Below are 23,147 nucleotides of genomic sequence, written 5' to 3' on the forward strand. Positions count from 1 at the left end.
TTACTTCAACACTTTTTTTTTTTTAAATTAGAGGAAGTTATAACTTGAAGAAATTATTTGCCTGGGGCAGAGCTGGGACTACACTGTTCCTGAGGACTCACTTTAACAATGAAAATACTTCTTTTTACTGAGGGTGTTTATGTTAAGGAGTGTCATTTTAAGTGTCACATAATTTCTTAGAAAAGTTTCATTGATTTGATTCTATTCACAGACTTTCCGTGATATTTTATGTGTCTTATCTACAAACACTTATCTAAGGTAATTATATCATAGTTGTTTTTAAATCATATATTCAATTATTAAATAACTTACTACAATATCAGTTTTTCAAATGGACATTAAACTTCAGCATTATGATTAAGAAAGGAGACATGAACCAAACTTAGATGTTTTCTAAAAGAAAAGACTGAATGTATTATTCTTATGGATCTCTTTTATGTATGTGGGCCTCTTTTATGTATTTTGGAGATATTTATACTTGTGAATTAATTCAGAATTTAAATTGGTTTCGTTTAATTTTATATATGACTAGAATTTAAAGTCAATAAACAGACATAAGGTAAAGTTTTATTTTAGTGATTCTTTTTTTAACTTTCAGAGAAAGCATAATCATTTGTTTTTATGAATATTCATAAAATATTCGTTTTTCTACATTTATTGTTACAACTATTTGTCATACCACATTTTTTGTGGTTTTAGTAAAGTCCCTAAGATTATGGCATAAACATACGCAAGAAAAATGCAACATAAATCACACACTGCTACAGGACATGAGAAGTAAATTGTAAAGAAAACTTTCTTCTGAGAAAAATGTTGACTCAGAATACATTTTATATGTGTAGCTATGTTATTAAATTTGTTGTGTTTAAGGAAATATATTTTTAGGACAGGTTTAGATTTACAGAAAAATTGTGAAGATAGTTCAGAGAGTTTCCATGAACCCCACACCCCATGCTTATATTTTATGGATGATATTGTTGAAATGGTAGAATCTTATTTGTTGAAATAGTTCCCAAACCAAAGAGTTGATAGACCCACTCCACTTTGTTCTGTTCAGATGGAGCTCTTGACATTCTAAAAAGAGTTATAGAGCCCTGAAAACTATAAAGAATGCATGAAGGGACCTGGGATATTTAAATGGGAAATAGAATCTTGAGTAGTACATGGAAGCTGTCCTCAGATATTTGAGAGGGTGTTATGTGGAAGAGGTCAATGGGTGGAAGATACTCAAATAAGGAGATCTTTCTTAGTGATGAAATAATATCCAAAAGTGACAGCCCTGTGTGTGTGTGTGTGTGGGGGGCATCAGGGCGGCCCTTTAAATCACAAAAATAGTACCTCATTATAATGTATTCAGACAAAATAGTAGATCAAGAAAAGAGAATGTTCCCCTCTCTTAGATGTGCTCCTATATTCATTGGTGCTGACTGTAAAGGCTTTCTATGTATCACTCTACAAAACGCATATAAAAACACAGTATTTTTAAAAATGGAATCATAGTATTATTATTCTGTCACTTCTTATTTTGGTTTAGCGGTGTGTCTTGGGCCTCTGCCTAGATCTTTGTCAAACTTTGTGATGGTCTCACATCTTAGGGTTCATCATGAATGACTAGCACGTACTCAGCCATTCATTCCCACATCAGTAGACATTTAGATTATATTTATCTTTCTGTTGTAACATCCATTGCTATGAGTAATGGACATCTTCGTACATGTATCTTTGGATACTCTTTTAGTATTTAGAATATTTGAAATGGGTGGATCATAAGGTATGAATATTTTATAATTTGATCAATACTGAGAACTTACAGTGATGAGAGTGGCGAATGCCCATTTCCCTGCATCTTGTGAACGCCATTGTTGTCACATGTGCTTTTCCTATCTGATAGGTTGAAGGAAAGTAACTCATAAGTCTTTACCAGGGAGCTTTTATGACTTTCCATATGTCCTCTATTTATATTGCTTCTTGACCATTTGAAAATTGATATGTTACAGATAATAATCTTTTGTTTATTATATGTACAGCGTAGTTTCTTCCAGGATATCAGTTTATAGTTTATCAATGATCTTTGCTTTATGGAAATTTAAAATTTTTATACAGTCGCAACTATATATTTTCTGTGTTCATTTGTTGCTTGGAAACACTTCCCCACATCAAAAATCATCAAAATATTTCCCCATAATTTCTTTCATAATTTTTTTTGTCTAGAAATTCATAGACCTTCATTTCTATTGGGTCAGTTGCTGGAAAATTACTGCATTGCTTTGGTTGCATATATTTTCTTGAGTTTTCATGTTTCTTTTAGTCTTGACTTGATAGAGCCACCTCTTCCTCTGGGGATCTGCAGCAGCAATGACTGTTGGTTATCTCAGTGGAAAAAAGTGCCAGCCAGTGCCTTCTGCACAGCAGGCCACTGGGATCGGTGCCAACAAACACTGTGGGCTCCTCTGCTGTGAAAGCTGCAGGGAGTCCGTGGCTGTTGTGGGGGCCATTGAGGTCTCCACTGACAAAAGCTACTGGGGTCCTCACAGAGCAGGCCTCTGGGGACCACTGTGGCTGAAACCCATGGCTGAAACCCATGGCTCTTGCCCCTCTTTGTTTCTAGCTGTCTCCAATGTCAGCTGAGCTGATCTCCATAGTGATTCTTTCTGTGCAGCTCTTCTCCATTTTTTGCTCCACTGTGTTGCTATAGGTTCATAATTTCACTCTTAAGCCCTTCTGAACAGTTCTCCTTTGTGGATGGCCGTCTAGTTGTTGTTTCTTTTTGAAGGGACCAAGGCTGCTCTCTCTTACTCCACTGTCTTGCTGACATTCTCCATGATTTTTTACATGTAGATCATTAATCAATCTTGCATTCATTTTGTAGTGTTGAAATATAGGGATCTACGTTTTCCCCCTCAAGTGAGGTATTGTCCCAACACAATTCTGGGTAATCTATCTTTTCTCCAGTCATTTGGAATATCAGTTTTAATCACATGCTAATAAATTCTCGAATGTACTTGATTCTGTTTTAAATTCTCTCTTGTATTGAACTGTGTGCTTGTTTCAGAGTCAGAACAACACAATTTCTTCTTTATTGTTATTGTTTTTCGCATTTTCTTTTACAGGTAAACTTTGAAATAAATGTGTCTAGAATCCCCCAGGCACCCACCAGAGGCTATTGAATAGCTTTAGATTAATTCAAAGAGAATTGAATCTTTCTATAATTGACTTTCCAATCCAGTAGTATGGTATATCTTTACTTATCAGTGTGGGCAAGTCATGTAATCCCTCTGTGCCCCAGTTTCCCTAAAATGGAAATAATGACCTTAACCTCACAGAGTTACTCTATGTATTAGAAAAATTAATGCATGTAAAGTTCTTGGAACTTCTGACAGCTTGTAATAATTGTATGTATGCAATATCCTCTTAAACTACTCTGAAGATAGTAATTGGAATTTTCATTTAATTCTCTCTTATTTCTTGCATTAACTCTGTTTCCTAAGAGGTCAGTTCATTTGCTTATTCATCTTGTCTTTCTCTTTCATTCTATTTGTGCCTCATGATTCAGTTGTATATTCGTATTTTAAATTAGCTACTAGATTTATTTGTATCAGTAGTTATTGTTAGGGTCCAGCTGATTCATAATTACAATTATGAATAATTATAATTCATAGTTATAATATCATAATTACCTACTAGGCCTCTCTCTTGCATGCAACAACTTACTACAGAATTCTGTTGTGACTGGCAGATTTCAGGACCAGTGAGAACCCATCCACCCCTCCCCCCAACCTTGACTCTGTAAGTCAGGAAAGAACTGTGAAGGAGACAAAGTAATTTGGTGATTTCACTACTGGCTGGAGAGGCCTTCCCCTGACTACCCTTGTTTTTGTTTTTGTTTTGTTTTTAAATCTAGATCTGTGTGTGTCCTTGAACTTCTTACTATCTTACTTATCTTTCCAACCCCCAAATCGATGTTAGAAGGCCTCTGCATCCTGTAAAGCTTTTGTCTAAAAAACTGAAGTATTTAGTTTTTTCAATGGGACATTAAAATAGGCAGTCTTATACTCTTACGTGAACCTAATATAAACTCTGTGAGGAGAAAAATGGTATCAATAATATTCACTCTGTGTTCACTGCACAGTACCTAGAACACAGTAAATGTGCCATAAAAATGTAGTAAATTTGTTAGTTTTTCTGGAACTAAAATATTTGTGTGTTTTACCCAGTAACTTTTCTTCTAGAAATTTATCCTGAGGAAATACTCAGAGATGCTGACAGTTTTATGTATAAGGACGTTATTTATAATTGTGAAAAATGAAAACAACTCAAAAGTCCAGCAGTGCTTTTTAAAGTATTATATATACTGTACATGGCTGAATAATAGATTGTTTTATTCATTTATTTTTTTCAGAGGTACAGTCTCCAGGAATCAGTGAAACCTATTTTATCTTAATCCAAAACAGCTTTTTTATACATCTTAAGTGGGATGACTATAAATGACTTTTAAATTGCTATAATTTTTAATGATATCACCTAGTATTTTTATTTATGGTCCTGAGTAGTTTAGAGAGAATTAAAATTTTAAAATCTAAGAAGAAATAAAGTTTGTTTTTATGTGATCGTATTATAATGGACATTTATTAAACAGGGATTATTTATTTATTTATTCCAGAAAACAGCTCCTTGAACATGGTGAGGTAAAGCTCTCATCTTAATCTCTGCGAGATTTGTACACTAACTTCTAATTTAAGGATAATTCACAAAGGTATAACTTGCTGCTGAGCCCCGTCGGCAGTTCTGGAGTGGGTCAGCCATGGCGGTCCATTTCTGCAGAGCTTGTTCACAGTTTACTCTGCTCTGTTGTGAACAGTAGTAAGGATTTGACAGCCAGAAGGCTGATTTATTACTAGGGAGCATAATTAAATTAAATTACCTTCATTCATGCGTTCTTTCCTTCATTTCACAATTACAGTCCATTTCTAGCTCACTAAGCTCATAAGCCGCAGCCCCTCAGGTCAGGTGCGTGAGGCCCCGTGACTGGTGGCCAGTCAGTTAACAAGCTTAGCTGTGTTACAGGACACAAAAGATGGTAAGCGGTGTTCCTGCCCTCAGGTACGCTTAAATTGTCAATGGGGATACGAAGCAAGGAAGGCAGCATTGTCCATGGTGCTGAATTATTTGGGGGTATATAAAGGAAAATAACAACGTGGCTGGAAATACGGTGTCCTAAGTAATAGATCGCTACATCTTAAGGTCTTATTCAAAAGAGAGGGCAACTACATTTGAACTTAGTGGGAATAGCTTGTAATGATAACTAATATTTTCTGAATAGTTACTATGTGCCAGGTACTGTGCTGTTCAAGTCTCATATCAATAGTATTCCCATTTGGCAAATAAGACAGTTACGCTAATTAGGTGATAGTACCTGTCACAGAGGTAAGTAAACACTCACATTTCAACGACTTGACGTAGTAGAAGTTTAATTCTTTGCTCACATAAAGTTAAAAGCAGGACTCCCTGATTAGCAGGTGGCGCTCCAACAAGCCGCGAGGTGAGACCAGACTCCCTGTACGTGTGGCCCTGCCTCCTTCCGCACGTGGCCTCCAGAGTTGATGTGCTTGTCTGCCTCAGCCTCCCACAAAGGAGGGAGAACGTGAAGATGGTGCCCTGGAGGCTCTGTAAGGGCTGGGCCCGGGGAGGGTGCAGGTCCCTTCCTGCCCACGGCAGAACGCGGCACAGGGCCACGGGTGACTATAGGCAGGCTGGGAAACTGAGTCTAGCTTGTGCCCAGGAAGACGAGCAAAGGGGTCTCTGCCAAGAAGTAGGCACCTAGAGCAATTAAGTCCCTTCGTAACATCTCACAGCTAATTCGTGGTAAAGCTTGCATTTGAACCCAAGCAGTCTATTTCCAGGGCTCTCAAAGTAAGCGTTGGCACTTACTGCTTCCTATTTACAGGGTATTTTTTGTAACCCTTTTACATATATTCATCATTGCATTCTCACAACTACCCAGTTAGGTCAATTATTTATATTTCACAGATGAAAAACCTTGTGGCTTAGAGAGGTTAAGTAATTTGCCTAAGGTCACAAAGCGAAAGGGACCAGCTTAGGGGATGGGTTAGTTGAGGAAATATTTTTTTAAAACGACTTTAGAGGAGTTTACCAAGGTCAGAGGATGTGCATGGGCAAAGATGACATAAGGCGATAAGTTATGTTCAGAGCTGAGGCCAGTCACTGTTACTGAGGCGTAAAACAGGCAGCAAGCAGCAAAACACGTGACAGGAAAAGCAGGCAAGCGTCAGACTGTGGTGGTCTTGGATGCAAAGAGGCTGGACTTCATTCTGGACGTCGTTAAACGGGAGATGGTCTGGTCAGATCTGAGTTTTAGCTATTTTAGGTCCGTTGACAATAAAGACTATGTTTCTTTATTTTTGTTTTTATTTAAGTATAGTTGGTATACGATATTGTATTAGTTACATTAGTTTCAGGTGTACAATATAGTGATTCAACAGGGTATGCCTTACAACGTGATCACCCCACTAACTCGAGTGCTCATCAGTCACCGTGCAAACTTACTACAATATCATTGACTATGTTCCTCTTCACCTTTTTCATCCTCCTCCTCCCCTTCCCTCTAACAACCATCCATTTGGCCTCTGTTTCTATGAGTCTGTTTTTGTTTTGTTTGTTCACTTGTTTTATTTCTTTAGATTCCACGTATAAGTGAAATTACATGGCATTTGTCTTTCTCTGTCAGACTTATTTCACTTAGCATAGTACTCTCTAGGCCCATCCATGTTGTCACAAATGGCAAGATTTCAATCTTTTTTGTTACTGCGTAAATCCCATTATATGTTCGTGTACCACACTTTATCCAATCATCTATGATGAACACTTAAGTTGCTCCCATATCTTGGCTATTGTAAGGACAAAATTATCTTGAGCTGGTTAAGGGTGTAAATAGTGCTGCAGTGAACATAGGGGTGCATATATCTTTTCAAATTAGTGTTTTTATTTTCTTCAGATAAATATCCAAAAGGGGAATTACTGGGTCCTATGGTAGATCTATTTTTAAGATGATGGTTTTTTAAAAGGCAATCAGAAGTCAAGCAGACTAAGAGGACAGTGATGGCAAATCTCTTTATCTTTTCAAACTAAAGAGAGTATGCTAAGCTCCTGATGTATAGGCAGATTAGAGATTTAAGCTTCTGAAAAATAGTAGCTCTTATGGAAGGAAATGATCGATTTCTCTGCAGTTCTAGTGTGAAGTCTTCTGTCTGGCTGGCTCCCCATCCCACTCCAACTTGTGACTCACACGTGAGAAATTCCTGCTTTTGTGGTTTGGGAGACAGGGACTGTTTCCATCCTAGGGCCGAGAGGGCGTGGACTGCAGAAGCTCTGGGGGTGGTACAGGGGTGGACTCGCTCTGAGTGCGATGTGATAACAAGAGGTTATACATGCCAGCTTGTTTTGGCATTAGGGCAGGATTCTTTAGGATACTTTTGTCACCTGGGAGTGAGTTCTAAGTTCCTTGCTTTGTGCCAGCCCTCCAGAGTCAGGGATAATATGTATCCCTCACACTCACTAATAAAGCCCTACTGTCATGACATTGATTATTAAAGTTTGTGAGATTAAAGGACTCTGTTGTGATTTTTTTCCTCATAATTTAATGTGTTTTATTTATTCCATCAAATTAGTTTCTTTTAACCATTTTTGTGGGCTTAGGAATTAGTGAAGGGGAGTATCTAGTAATTGACGGGAAAGAAAAAGAAGAGGAAAAGAGTTCGGCACAATCTTTATTGCCAGAATGTCACAGTACCTGTGAGGAACTAGTGTGAGGTAGGCTGGGGGGAGAGAACGCTGAGGGTGTTTGTACCACTGGTACCTCGCTTCGTCCAGGACAGTCCTGCACCAGCCTTCCCTTGTGTCCCAATCCCTGTAGTTTATTATATCATTGGATCAGTTTGTATTTGACCTTTTATATTTTAAGTCGGTTGAGTTTGTGTTTTCTATTAGAAATGGTGGTTTGTGGAGGTTCTTTTAAAAGTTACTATTATTACTTACAGTCAGAAGGATTTCTGTGGCACAGTGAAAGCACCAGAACCAATATGGAGGCATTCTACGGAAGGAGTGAAGCGATACAGAATTTGGGGGAAGAGTTACTGCTTTTGAGAAACGGAAGTGATTTCTGTTGGGGGTCTGTACACCTCTGTGTTCACAGACCAATAGAACCGTGTTGTTGAATAGTGTATTGTTTGGAGAGGAGGCAAGCGCTAGTGGATAAAGGCACGGACGCGGGAGCTGGACTCAGCTCCTCGTTCTGCCACTTCCTGTGTGATCCTGGCTGAGTTACTGCACATCGTCTAGGGACGAGAACAGCAACATTGGTCATAGTAATAATCACAGTAATGATCTCCTATGGTTGCTGTGGGGTTAAATGAGTGATACGTAAAGTGCTCACAGTGATGCTGAGTGTCAGGTAAGCACTGTGTGAAGAATGCCCACTTGTACAGGTAGTGCCTGCCTTCTGGAGGCTCCGACTGCTGTGCTGCCCCCGGTGGCCTCTGCCTGCGGAGGCTGGCTGTTCAGCACGTTCTCAAGGCATCCAAGGCACACGTCGTGGGTGGGAGGTGGTTTGGACAAGAGCAGCCCACCATTTGGGCTGGCCTTAGACACTTAGTCCTTGTTTTCTCTCTGCACGGTCGCCGCTCCTTCACACTTTACCCGGTGGGGCTCACGTATCCCAAAGGTGGATACTGAATGGTGTCCTGAAGTCTGTTCCTTTTTTGCTTCCTGTCACTAAAAAATATTGTGGAGATTTTTCTAGTGATTTTTATGTGGAAAGAGGTACTAGCAAATTAACAATAGTGTACATGGTAGTGATTTTTGGAAAAGAAAGCTGTTTGATAGAATGGGAGATCAAATGGCTGCGGCAAGAGAGCACCATGTGAGTGCAGGATGCTTAGGAGCGTTTCCACGAGAATAGAAAACAAACACAAGTGGTGCCACTCGCGACAGCTCTTCTATGTCACCAGCTGCAAGAAAACATCATGCAAGGAAGGGAAGGAAACAGTGAGGCTCTTTCCAGTGTCCACGTGAAAACAGAATCTTTTTTCAGCTTTTAAGTGATAGAGGAAATTCAAGGATTACTACTATGGATTTAATATTGGTGTTGTGAGAAGTTGTTGCTAAGGTAGAGGTGACAGGAATAAGGAGAGAAATGAGAATGTCGTCCTGTGGCTCAAAATAACCACAGGAAGGAATATTGGGAGAAGTCAGATAGGTACTTGTATTTATTAAACCATATCTATTATAGTCCATTTCTAGAAGCCACGTTTTAGGAAAAGCATGAACAATCCATTACCATGTCCAGAGTAAGGCAGTCAGAATTGTGACAACACAGAACTAAAATGACCGAAGTTTTCTAAATATTTAGCCTAAAAATAGAAAGTTTTCTAAGGGTGTAGGTTGGGGTAGTGTAAAGTCATAATTATAGTATTTAAAAAATACAGGACTGTCATGTCCAAATGCGTTCACACTAATTTTGTGCAGTTCCACAGGTGTGGAAGTTACAAGGAAACATTGGTTCCGTTTCAGAAAAGCTTTGCTTGTGTTTGCAACTGTCGGTCGTCAACAGTAGGCATCATCACGGCGTGCTCCTATGGAGGAAATAGTGTGTGTCCAGTCTTAGGTAGATTTATAGACGGGATCCCTGTTCTGGGGAGACGACGAAAGTAGGTGGCCTGTGTGATCGACCCACCTGTGATGTTGTGGTCCTCAACTAAAGGGCCTATTTGGGTCTGAAGTGTGTTGGTGTCTTTTGGCCTCTCCACGTCATGCCCCTGATTTTGCCCAAAGATGAGTTTTACTAAAGAAAAAAAATGAAGGATTGATTTTGAAATAAATGCTCCACATTCCAACTTTGGGTCCCAGAAATAGGAAAAATTAAGTAACAAATTCCATTTTTAATATCTTAAAACAGGAAAAGAAACAACTTTGGGTACAGTTTTGGTATTGTTTCAAATAGAAATTATATATTTCTGCTTATAAAAATGACGCGTTTACAATTTTTGGAAACTGCAGAAAAATAACCATTCAGAAATAACCTCTGTTAACTTTTTAGGTATATATTTTTTACAGCCCCACCTGGTGCATATGAACGTGTGTGTGTGTGTGTGTGTGTGTAGTTTTCACAATTAATATTCTGTATGTACCGTGTCTTATACTCTGAACACTTTTCCACACAAATAATCTGCTGATATGTAATCTTGTAATGGCTGTATACATAAGGAAAGGCATTAATTTAGTTACTTATTCCTCCATATTGGTCACTTAGGTTGTTTCTATTTTTGCTACTGAAAATTCACTTCAGTAATCATCTTTGTAGAAATTTAAGTAAAAGGGGTTGGCTCTTTTCTAGAGTAATTACAGAAATGTACCAGCCAGCTTTTCAGTGTGTGTTTCGTGGCATCCTTTCTAACATTCACTATTAATTTAATATTTTTCAATTTTATATACCATATTATCTTTCACATTTAATTTGTTTGAATGTTAAAACATGAATATTTGGTTGCCACTTACTTTTCGTTGCAATAATTCTTTGTTCCTTGTTCTAGTGAGGAGTTGGTTGATATTTTAATGAATATGTCTGTAAGAAAAGTTTTGTTTGAAACCTTTGCTCAGTGAAACCCCATCTTAATCAAAATGGGAAATCCTGCTAATTAGTACCAATATTTATATAATTCTACTACTTTTCAAATAATCTGGTTTGTTTTTGCTGTGATGTTTGTTGCTGACTGAATGACACGCAAATTTGGGAAGCATGGCCCATCTTTAAGTCTGTCTCTGTGGCTCACTTCCTCACCCTGGGTGGGTCCTTGCTCAAACACCGTCTTCTCTGGGGCTCACCCTCACTTGTCACTCCTCTCACCTGTGGCCTCACATCACACCCTGCACCCCCAGTCTCCTTTCCCTGCTCCGTTTTCTCTCCCACTGCACTTACCACTTTCTAATAGACTATGTAATGGATTTGGTTTTGCTTTGTATATTCATTTTCTATCTCTCTTTTAAGAAATACACCGAAATACAAGCTTCACAAGAGCAGAAATCGCTCACTGTTGTTTTGTTCATTGATGAGTCTGAAGCACCCAGAGCAGTACCTGGCATATAGTAGGCGTTCAATAAAACTTTATTGAATAAGTGAATAAATACTAAGACTTATTACTATGATCCTTGTCCTAATCTGTAAGAAGAGGTTTAATATACTTTCATATATTAATTTAAAAGTATATAAAGTGAAAATGTCATTTTGTTTTGTGTTTTTAGCTAGTTTTCCACACCCTGCAGTTGGGAGCATTTGCTGCTCTTGCCATTTTAATTATGCGGCTGAAGCTGTTTCTGACACCTCACATGTGTGTGATGGCCTCTCTGATATGCTCCCGACGGGTAAGCGCTCATTCCTATAGAACCACACCCTAACGACCGTAGCAACTGCAGTGTAGTTACCATGATTTGGCTGAGAAATTCAGAACATAAAAATAAGTGTTTTTGTCTTCGATGATTTAAACTAAGTTCATAAGAGTAAGAAAAGCAACTTCAAGTAGCTTCGAAAATTAATCCTAGACTTTAAATGATATTTCTGTGACAAGTGATGAAGCTCCCTTTCTCCTCTCTTAGTATCTATCCACAAATGTCTTTTTTGGAGTGCAGGTCTATGCAAGTTTCTTGGCCCATCAAAACTCCCCTCTGGTGTTCTTTTAATTTTAATACTAGAGTAGGTGCAGTGTAATTGCTCTGGTATTGTCCTGTTTGGCTCGGAGAATCCCTAGGAAACGTTGTCAATTCTGGGGTTCCACTACTGTAGCTAATATGCAAAAGAACTAGACAAAGTAGCTAGAATTTTGGGACCAAGGTCCTTCTAGAAACACTTTATTTCATTTTGATTATGGGAGTCTTGTCTTAGAATATCGTAATGCACGTACATGTCCATATTAGTAGGGTGTCCCTAGTTATTCAAAATGTCCATAAAAGGCAGCCAGATGTTATAGGATTTAGTTCTGGGATATCACAAAACTGTGATTTGCTCATCTTAATTCCTGGTAGTGAATCAGTACTAGTGAAGCAGTACTAGAATCAGTACTAGAAGGATCGGTGTTCCTTCCTTCATTCTTTCGAGAGGAAAGAAAGCTTCATTTTTAACTGGACTCTGTAGTTCCAAAATATTTGCTGTTTTTAAACAATAGACGATAGTTCTTATGTTATTAGTATACTTGGCAGTATCAAATGGTAACTCACCGTGGTTTTAGTAGCAAGGTGAGAATTTATTATTGACCCAATAGCACTCTTCATATAAGAATTATAAATAAATGGTTTCTTTCATTGCAGCTCTTTGGATGGCTTTTTTGCAGAGTTCGTTTTGAGAATGTTATCTTCAGCCTTCTAACAGTAATGTCGCTACAAGGTTGTGCAAACCTCCATAATCAATGGAGCATAATGGGAGAATTTAATAATTTGCCTCAGGAAGAGCTGATACAGTGGATCCAGTACAACACCAGGCCAGGTATGTAGCTGTTTAGTTCTGTGTGCGGCTGGTTTTGTATCACACGTTTAAAAACACACACACACGTAGTGTCATTTATACTCTCACAGATCCTGAGCCTGCTAAATGCATTGTGCACCAAACCAAACCTTTTCAAAAAACTGATTGTGTGCCCTCTTTAAATTCCTCCTTGGGGAACTCTCGAAAAGAATTTTCATTAACATTGGGAATTAATAAGTGTTCAGTTATACGCTGTAACTGAGATTGTTATCGTATTTTAATCCTAAAAAAATTACAAGTCAAAGAAATACGTCTTTAATGACAAAATATCAACCTTGTGACAGATCTGTGACTTCAGTCAGTGCCTTCTGCTCCACCTCTGCAAAACCAGTCACTTGCAGAAGAGTTAAAATCTTGGATATCTTCTTCACTAAATCATTTAAAAGAGATGAGCATACACCCTCTTTTAAATACTCAAAAATGTTATTTTTACCTGACCTTTTTTCTTCCTATCTTTTTCCAAAACCACCTCAAACAGATATTTATTTCATTTCTAAATGCCTTTCTAGAGAATATGTATGTTCTACAGTATTTTTTATAAGTAATCTATAATCTTGTCCAAGACTATTTTTGATATTGATAATTTTCTCTGGTACAACTTCTTTAGTATGGTCTATTTAAATTTATCCTGTGACTCCTTTACTCAATTTCCTCTTATCTCTTACTTCGTAGTCACCGCTTTACTAATTAGCATCATTAAGGTAAACTTTTATAAGCTTCAACTCAGATATTGTGTCTGTGGCTTTCAAAGGTGACAGTGCCTCATCACTTAGAAATTCCAGGCCAGTTTAATCAGATTTTTTAAATTAATCCTCTACTGAATTTTTCCCTGTGGGAGTACAAAGTAGGCACACCCTTTACTCTCTCTTCCCCTGCCCCAGTTACAATTATTTCTTCACAAGCTTTGAGATACCTGCTTTTTAAATCTTGTATTTTTGTTTGTTCCAGTGTTTGTCTTGGGTCCGCGGCAAAGAGTGCCTGTTTGGCAACTTACCATTTTCTAAGATAATGCTCACAAACTCCTACCTCATTTTTTCCACCTCTTCTTTGATTTTCTTAGAAGACTTTTTCATCGCTGTATTCTGAGTTCTCTCATGGTTGCCACGTGTTTATTAGAAGCAGCATGAAGCTTATTCTGTGGAACGGGTGGGATGGGTGCTTACATTCAGGTCCACCATGTAGGGTTGTATAGTTTGTGCACTGCACAAAGGTGCTCAGGTGAGAGGATGGCGGTAACTGAAATCCAGCCTATGGTCCACTCACCAAGTCATGTGTTAGTGAAGCTCTGTGAAGTCACAAGAGGTGCTTTTTTCTAATCCGTACAGTAGGCTAAGTAGAGGCTTCAGTATTTATAGGAAAATATTTTTTTCCTGTCATGTTCATGTTTTCTTTACTGCCAAGAGGAAAGAAGAATGTGGAGAGTATTTCTATTTCTCCCCGTCTCTGCCTGTGATGGTTTCTCCTCAGTGGTTCCAGCTTTGTCTGGACAGGCCTCCATAGTTTCTTCCTGATAACCTGGTCCTGTGCTTTAGGTCCGTCCAGTCCAGGGTTTCTCAGCATTGTCACTGGTGACATCGGGGGCTGTCCTGTGCATTGCAGAATAGTTAGCAGCATCGCTTCCTTCTACCCACCAGACACCAGTAGCACCTCTCCTCCACCACAAATGTCTCCAGAAGGTGGCAATATACCTAGGAAACAAAATCACCCCTGGTGAGAACCACAGCTCTAGCTTAAGAGCTTTTCATTATTAATTCCTGACCCTTGCAATAATAAATACATATTTCTACTTCGATTGACTTACATATTTCCAAATTTAAGACATAAAGAGATTTTAATTCAGTCACATTTAGAATGCCTAGTTATATTTGAAAGTAAACATTGAATTGTTTATAGTAGATCTAAATAACGTGCTTGTTCTTATTGATGATTTTATTGTGCCGACTTGAAAGGATAACAACCTTCTTAATTTTATCGTCATTTATTATACAAAGGTGCCAGGAGCTAAGCATTTGGTCTTTTTATCTTCCAAAAGACAAAACTGCAGCTGAAGCCAGATAGTGGATTTTGGTGAATCTCTAGTTATACAGAAGGCAATGCTTTCATACATACCATTACTACAAAAAGTAATGAAATGTGTAAATTATACAAAGTCAAACAGAAACTAAGAAATCTTAATTATGAATATTTAAATGTAAGCTGAGGGGAAGAAAACAAGGCTTTCCTCTGGCAAGTCCTCAGGACTACGTATAGTTCATGACTCACGAACGTCATTCTAAACAGTGAACCATGAGATTTGCCCTTTAGCCTAACAGTCTCTTGGTGTCTTTCCAGTAGTTTCTTTGCACAGAGCTGCCATGGCAGGAAGCTGTAGTGAAGTGCTAAGATGGAGGGCTGTGATTCTTCCTAGCTGGGTAGTCGAGGGCAAGTCACTTAACTTTGCTGGGTCTCAGCTTCCTCACCTACAGAATAAGAATACCATAGAACCCACCTTACAAAGTTGTGCACATTAAATTGTGTAATCCTCCTAACAATATTAGCACAGTTCCTGGCACTAAGATTGCTTGTAACAAAAGTTGGCTCTTATTACAGTGGACAGTCAGTAAATACTGAGTGAAGAAAAATAATGATGCCCATGGTTATTATTTAACTGTACTTCATTTGTTTTAATTTGGGTTCAAATACTACAGAAGAGTAACTTTTGCTTTTCTTTAAAACGTAATGAAGGAATATGATCTTTTTCAGACGCTGTTTTTGCGGGTGCCATGCCTATAATGGCGAGTGTCAAGCTGTCAACCCTGCACCCGATTGTGAATCACCCGCATTACGAGGATGCAGACCTGAGGTTGGCCGCTTACCAGACCTCTGAAACTGAAAACAAGCAAAAGCCAATTTTTCTCAAAGTGGAAAATGTGTCTCATATTTATGACTAGCCTGTGTGCACGTGTGTGTGCATGCATGTGCATACGTGCATGCGTGTGTGTTTGCTCCAGTAAAACACCTCCGTCGTAATAGGAGATGCAGTGGGTTTGGCCCCTGGCCATAGTTTGCTAGTCCCTGCTCTAGACTTGAAAAGCCCCTCCGCTTGTTTTAACAAACCATTCTCCATCTTACTTTGCTGGCCACTGATTAGCTTTTTTGTAACAGAGAAAAAGCCGTGAAATTTGCTGTATGACATGCTTTTATAAAAATTCATGGTGTGCTTTTGCTACCTAGTTACAACACTAGTTTCCATTGAGGTCAGAAAGTTTTGTTTTCCATAAGTGACTGACTTAAAAAATCATTTTAATCATTCTAGTAATTGTCAGGGTAATCTTTTCCTTTTAATGCATTTTTGGCCTATTGTTAGGGGTAAATTTTTAAATTATTTAAAGTTTTATGTCTGATTGTGGAGGTTGGGCATTCCCTATGCTTGAAATCCTAAGAAATGTCAAATGCATTAGTGGTTACTTGTTCCAGGTTTCATAAACACTCCCATTTAGGGCTAAATCAGGTACCATACTTTGGTGAACATCCATTTCTCAAGCTTTATTGTGAAAGTACTTTATCTGACTGCTACCCTTGGGGCCAGTGTCTGAGTGCTCAATTTGTTACAGTCAGCTTCAACTCATATGCTTTGCAGAGCTTCTATAGGTGAAATTATCTACTGAAATTTATGTTTTCATTATATGCAGCCTCTGTCTGATGTGTTCCATCAGCACACTAATTTTATGAATTATGCAAAGCAAATTTCATATTTTGAATAATTATTCTGCTTCCAACTCTAGACTTTAAACTGGCTTATACAATAACAAGCATTACATGCAAAATTAACACTGCTATTAAGTTTTAGCATGTGCAAAATATAAGTAGGACTGTGGAAACTGCTATCCCAAAATTCATTCATGCTGTTTGGGGTCATATATATAAATGCACCATCCAGTGAGCGTTGAGATTTTAATTTGCTAGCAAAATTTCTTTAGTTCATTCTATTATCATATGGTAAAAAAAAATCTAACCTGTTTTTTAATTTAAAGGGCCCGGACAAAAACAGTTTATTCCGTATATAGTCGAAAATCTGCAAAAGAAGTAAGAGATAAATTATTGGAGTTACATGTGAATTATTACATTTTAGAGGAGGCGTGGTGTGTTGTAAGAACTAAGTGAGTATGAGCCCTGTGCTATATTATATGGTGTATTTTTAAACTACAACTGTTTTCCTTTATTACAGTAGCCCTTATTTAAGAATTTTTATTCTAAATATATTTCATTAAAATATTACCCTGGTATTTTATTTAAAATAATTTTATGTAGAAAAGTAAAATTATAATAACATTTAAGTAGAATCTAATTTCAAAAAATTATAGTGTTTTAGTTTCCTGATTTTTAAATTTTAATATCTTAAATGTAGCCTTTTTCTTCATTTTTTTTGAGTTTTTATGATAATTTTTATTAGATGTGTGAAATATAGGTTTGACTGTACAGCAGAGTGAGATATTAACATTCTGCTCCTACAGCTGATTTACATTGGATTTATAAGACTTATGAGAAAAGATTCACTGTAACTCAAAAGCACATAGTAAAACATTTCTAATTACAATTGTAAAATTTCTGAATTTTGAATCTCTGAAAATTGTAAAATTCTATAATATTTAATTGATATCTTGAGGCCTTTTTTGGACTCCTTGATTTAAAAGGTCCTTAGTTGTATTAATTTTAGCATTAACATTTTTCATTTCTTCTATGGATAATTAGGAATTAGTCTATAACACATTGTTGAAAAGCTAAGTTCAGAAATTTTAGTAGCTAATTTTTATATATAATTTTAATATCAAGTATATCTAGGAAGAAATGGCATCTTGCGAAAGGAGAAAACAGGAACCTTATAATGTTAATGTATGTGCACATTATATTCATTTAAAATTTAATAAAACAAAGTAGACTTCAAAACAAGTCATACTACCACAGATATAGATATTTTATAAGGACAAAAGGATTAATTTATCAAAAAATACATGACAATTCTAAATGTGTATGCATTTAAACAGAGCTTCTAAGTACACAAAGTAAACATATGCAGAACTAAAAGAAAAATTAAGCAAATCTTCAGTCATAGTTGGAAATGTTAATTAACATTCCTTTTTCTACTGAGAAAAGTAGATAAAATGTCAGTAAAGGCATACAGGATGTGAACAACAAATGGTATCAAATGACCTGATCGAACTGGCATTTATAGAACGCTACAGGGAAGGCGGGAGAATACACAGTCATTTAAAGGGCACATGAAATGCTCAGCAAGAGAGAACATTGGGCTGTAAAGATGGTCTGAAAATGTTTAAAGGTTTGAAATCATACAGCATTAAATTAGAAATCAATAATAAAAAGACATGTGGTAAATCCATACATTTTTTGAAATTAGACAATAAATTTATGGATAACTTATGGGTTAAATAAAAAAAACAAAGGAAACTTTAAAAATCATGTTTTTACTTGAATGGAAAAGGGATCATTTCAACAATGTTGCTTGATGTAACTGTATATCTGAATAGAAGCAAAATTGAACCATGATCCATACAATGACATACACAAAAATTGACAGGGATTGCAGAACTAAATGTAAAAACTAAAATTATAAAGATTTCTTAAAACACAGAGCACTAACCATAAAAAAATAAGTACATTATATACATCAAAATTGAAATCTTTTCCTCAAAAGATGTTCAGAAAATGAAAAGGCAAACCACAGACTGGGAGACAATATTTGCAAAGTATGTATCTGACAAAGGACTTACACATATAGTTTGTATAAAGAAATTTTACAGGTTAATAATAAAATGACAATACAATTGAAAATGGGCAACAGACTTGGACAGACGTAAATCACCAAAGAAAATGTGTGAATGACTAGTCAATACATAAAAAGATGCTCAATATCGTCAGTGTTCAGGGACATGCAAATTAAAACCACAATTGGATACCATAACACATACTCACGGACACGTAACATTTTTAAATCTAAAATACCACATGTTGGAGGATACAGGCTTATGTTGCTAATGGGAGTGAAAATGATAACCACTTTGGAGAAGTATTTGGAGGCTTTTTATAAAATTTAAGCATATACTCGTATCTACTCTTACTCAGCAGTTCCATTCCTAGAAATCTAAACAAGAGATATTAACATCTGTCCACAAAGGATGTAATAGCGGCTTTACTCACAATAACTCAAGCTGGAAACAACCCAGATATCTTATCAAGAGAAGAAGGGATAAACAAATTGCAGTATGTTAATATAACAGGATACTACTCAGCAATAAAAAGGAACAAACTACTGATATATGGGGGGAAAAGGGTGAATCTCAAAAACACGCTGAGTGAAAGAAGCCCAACACAAACGTGTACATACCATATGATTCTATTTCTGTGAAGTTAAAAACATGCAAAACTGATCAGTGGGAATAGGAATCAGAGCAGTGGTTGGTTGGCTGTGGCGGAGTGAGGGGTGCGAGGGTACACTGGAACTATTTTTTTCTAGAATGATGGCAGTGCTCGTTTTGATTGCCATGTTTGTTAGCAGGGTACATGCCTTTGTCCGGACTCATGCAACTGTACACTAAGATCTGTGTGGTTTTACTTATATAATGATACCCCAATCAAATATTACTCTAAATACACAAAGGTTTATGCAAAGAAGAATTCTTCTAAAGTTCTGGGACTTAAATGTTTTGGAACTATAGCTAATAGCCTGAGAACACCAGGAATCAGGTCTAGAGAAGGGGTAGCAAATTATCTCTCAAGGCACTTCTCATTGGTGGTAGTAGTGTGGGTCACGTCTGAAAACATATCTGGGCTCAGACTGAAAAATAGCTACTGATTAGTAATTCCTGTCATATGCTCAGTAGTAACAACCAGATAGGTGCATACAAGGTATTTGCCATCTCTTAGACAGAGAGCACTAGGTAACAGCTCATTTTTACAAACCTGGCTGCTTCTACTTTTCTTCACGCTGTTAGATATTACATATTCCTTGCTGAAAGGCCCTCAGGCTGTGACATATAAGGAAAATAATGTAAAGTGCTAACTGGATTTTATGGTTTGGACAAGCTGAACTAAGGACTTATTAGTGTGTCTGGCCCACAGAACTTGAACATAGGATCCATAAGAAACCAGTTTGGGAGGGATTTCAGTTAATATCGACAGGAAGAGGTGGAGTTACTCCTCCCAGGTGGAAAGGAAGGCAGGATGTCTGTCCTTGAGATTTGTGAATTTCCTGTGCATTTGACTAAATGCATTCCCCGACTTGCACACACATTTAGAGGAAAATCCCAGAAGCAAGGGAAATACAGAGAAGATGGGCCTCTGAATTTGAGTATTACTCCCACCCAAAGCCTGTCTGATAAAATACACAAGGAAAATTCCAGGGCGAAAAGAGAAGTCGCTGGAATCTGACAGCTTCTGCCCATGACTGGAGAGCCAGGCAAGTTAACTGACTATCAATCAGAAAAACAGCAAACTCATAATCATGAGAAGAACAAAACAGATTCCAGAGTCACTACAATTTATAATCTCCAGCGTGCAGTTTCCAGCCAAAAGTTCTCAGACCTGCAAATCTATAGGACAGTGTGACTAAAACTCAGGAAGAGAATTAGTAGAAACTGATTGAAGTAGGCCCAGATGTTGCATTCAGCAGTCAAAATCCGTAAAGCTGCTATTATAAACATATTCAAAGAATTGGGGGAAATATTCTCTAATGAGAAGTATTATCTCATTCATTCTACTCATAGAGCCACCCAAATGAGGAAGGGTTGAGGAGAACAAACTTCACATAAGAGCTTTGCTTCCCTGTCATGGACTAGACGTTTTCATGCTATTCCATGTCAACTGAAGCTCAAAAATGTAAAATTCCTCAGGAATTATGTTATCTTTAATTTGTCTCATTCTATCACTAATGGACCTTATATTTGGTTGGTGATATCACTTAGAAAATATATTGATTTACATTTCATTTTGAAAATGAAGTTTTAAATGTATATTTCCAAATATATACTGAACCTTTATTATTAGATTCAATAATATATTGGTTACTTGGTTAAGTGGAACATGAGAATGCAACATACTTAATTTCATTTTTACCTCTAAATATTAAACTTACGCTTTTTAAAATGATGCTTTAAAATCTTTAATTTTTTGAATAAATTAGTCTCTCAAAACCTAGGAGCTGCTCTATAATTAATACATTTTCTCTGGCTAGGAATGCATTTTTTTATACGACTTACTGTGCCTTTGTTTCAGGCCTGGTTGCAGTCTGCTTGAAATTTGGGATGTAGAAGACCCTTCCAACGCAGCTAACCCTCCTTTATGTAGCATCTTGCTCAAGAATGAGAGACCTTACTTCTCCACGGTGTTTCAGAATAGTATGTACAGAGTATTAAAGGTTAACTGAGGCTAAGCCTTCCCATCACCCTGGGACGCAAAGAAGTGCACAGAGAACCATCACTTTGGCTTATTTACATTAATCCAGACCACAGGCTTTAATAAGGGATCCTTAAAAAGAAGATAAAATGATTTAGGCTTTTCTCATTACTAAAAGGTAAATTATTTCACCGTTTTCCATTGAATGTCAGCCTCGTGAAGCTTGTCATTTAAATAACTAAATCGTTTCGTGCCGCACAAACAAATGTTCATTTTAAAATCTTAAAGAAAAATGTATATAAAAGAACAGTGAAATTTAATAAATCAAAGGTATGTTAGTCCTTTTGTACCCAGCTAGGTGGATTGCTTCAGATTTTCTGTAGTATCAGGATGTACCAGCTCAAACTCCGCAAACCACTTAGAATCAACTAATGCCATTTGAGAAATGACATTTCCTTCAGATTCCGATACGGATCACAACTTCTTCCGTGGAGGAGATTTGTTAGTAACTGTGTTCATTAGGGCTGCTTTTGCTTTACCGGCCTTCAGGAAAGATCTTTAATAGCTTTCAATAACTTTTTATCGTTTCAAGCTAAGTATTTTTAAAGACAGCTTATTATTTTGTAATGTTTTGAACCTCTTGCATTTATTTACCCAACCAGTATTTTTTCCATTGATTAGTTCTCAGCCTAAATTCAAGAGGTTATTAATCTGTCTTTAAAATGCAGTGTTTTTTCTTGTAATATCCAGGTAAAATAAAAATGACTATTGCAGATGACCAAATGTGGGGGTTAAACATAATTAGAAAAGAAAATCTAGTTAAATTTATCAAAGGAGATTTAAAGATTCTAGATCTTGGATGAAACAAAGGCATTTCATCTCGGCCCTGGACTTCATTGGACATAGTCTTTCTTTCTGGTCACCATCTTTTGTGATAACTTATTTTTAAGTCCTCAATTATTTTTGGCTTTGGATGAGGAAGGTGATGTTTTATAAATCCACTCCCAAATATAAAACCTACCCAACAATAATGCTTTGGGAAGTGATAAATAGTTATCTTGAAGATATTGTTGCTGAATGCAAAGATAAACACTCTCTTTCTCTGCTTGGTAGACATCAAATATGCCACATCTATAGCATTTTAATGTACATCTACTTTAAGTTAACATCTTGGAATTTTTATAATTCCCTTATGTTCTTGTTACATTTGATGTAACAAAATGACTTAATTCCATAGATCAGATCACTTACAGTAGGTAGGAGATTATATACAGGAAAACCAATACAATTGTTTTTCATCTGTAAGTTGTAAAATATTTTAATACAGGATACAAAGTAGCTAAGAAAGCGTACCGCATTTTACTTATTTTGGCATTTTCGAGTAATTTGTTTTGGTATGTGAGACAAAGAAGGAAAGGAGACATAACACCTAACACATAAAATTAATGTGACACATTGGATGGTGTTTTTATAGGAAACATGTTTTAAAGAACTTGGCAGAATTCAACAACAAAAATGGGACGTATTGTACTAAGAAAATGTTCCATACAAATATAATGTGTTAATGTGGATTTATGTTATTTTCATGTACTGTGTATGTTTAAAAATTAAAAAAGCCCTTCAAGATCTTACGTGTGTTTTCTTTTTCCTCATCCTTTGCCAAGCATACATTTTGAAATAGAAATTATTCTGACATAAAGTAGAAATCACGGCTTCCTGGATTTATTTACCACATTTGCATTGGTGGTATTTCATGGCCATTTTAAAACAATTCTGCATAGTCTCACGCAGGAGGCAGTGCCCTGTGATGGAAACAGCATGGGCTTTGAAACCAGGTGGATCTGAGCTGGAATCCTCGCACTTCCATTTACTAGGTGTATTACCTACCATCCACTCAGAAGATATTTATTGAGCACTTACTGGACGCCAGGCACTGTGCTAAGCTTGGTCGTGTTTCTTGACTCTCTGAGCTTCAGTTTCTTTCCCTGTAAAGCAGAATTCACAATGTCTACTTGGCAGGGTCACTATGAGGATTAGTAAGAATGTGTGAAAGTACTTGGCACATATAGGCCCTCAACTAATGTTAGTTCCACTTGCTCCCTCTCCCCTGCTCACTAAATAACCAGTTCAGTAATATCAAGTCACATGGTAGGTTATCGCATCTCAGAATCCC

The 23,147-nt window shown here is 37.0% G+C and overlaps 1 protein-coding gene across 5 annotated transcripts in view; it reads left to right on the forward strand.

The window, feature by feature from the left end:
• Positions 1 to 22,600, forward strand: part of DPY19L2 (dpy-19 like 2) — a 59,889-nt gene extending 37,289 nt beyond the window's left edge. For 3 of the 5 annotated variants that reach the window (XM_019726309.3, XM_074340993.2, XM_074340994.2), the window contains 7 exons: positions 212 to 258; positions 4,661 to 4,685; positions 11,314 to 11,433; positions 12,373 to 12,547; positions 15,329 to 15,428; positions 16,600 to 16,725; positions 20,855 to 22,600. In XM_019726309.3, the coding sequence (XP_019581868.3) occupies positions 212 to 258; positions 4,661 to 4,685; positions 11,314 to 11,433; positions 12,373 to 12,547; positions 15,329 to 15,428; positions 16,600 to 16,725; positions 20,855 to 21,005 (744 nt within the window). In that variant the 3' untranslated portion in view covers positions 21,006 to 22,600. The remainder of the gene's footprint in view (positions 1 to 211; positions 259 to 4,660; positions 4,686 to 11,313; positions 11,434 to 12,372; positions 12,548 to 15,328; positions 15,429 to 16,599; positions 16,726 to 20,854) is intronic. The other 2 variants (XM_074340991.2, XM_074340992.2) reach the window with 1 other exon arrangement.
• The last annotated feature ends 547 nt before the right edge of the window (positions 22,601 to 23,147 follow it).

The sequence above is a fragment of the Rhinolophus sinicus genome, chromosome 4 (assembly GCF_057876585.1).
Source record: "Rhinolophus sinicus isolate RSI-liver-muscle chromosome 4, RSI-T2T, whole genome shotgun sequence".
In the NCBI taxonomy this organism is placed as follows: Eukaryota; Metazoa; Chordata; class Mammalia; order Chiroptera; family Rhinolophidae; genus Rhinolophus; species Rhinolophus sinicus.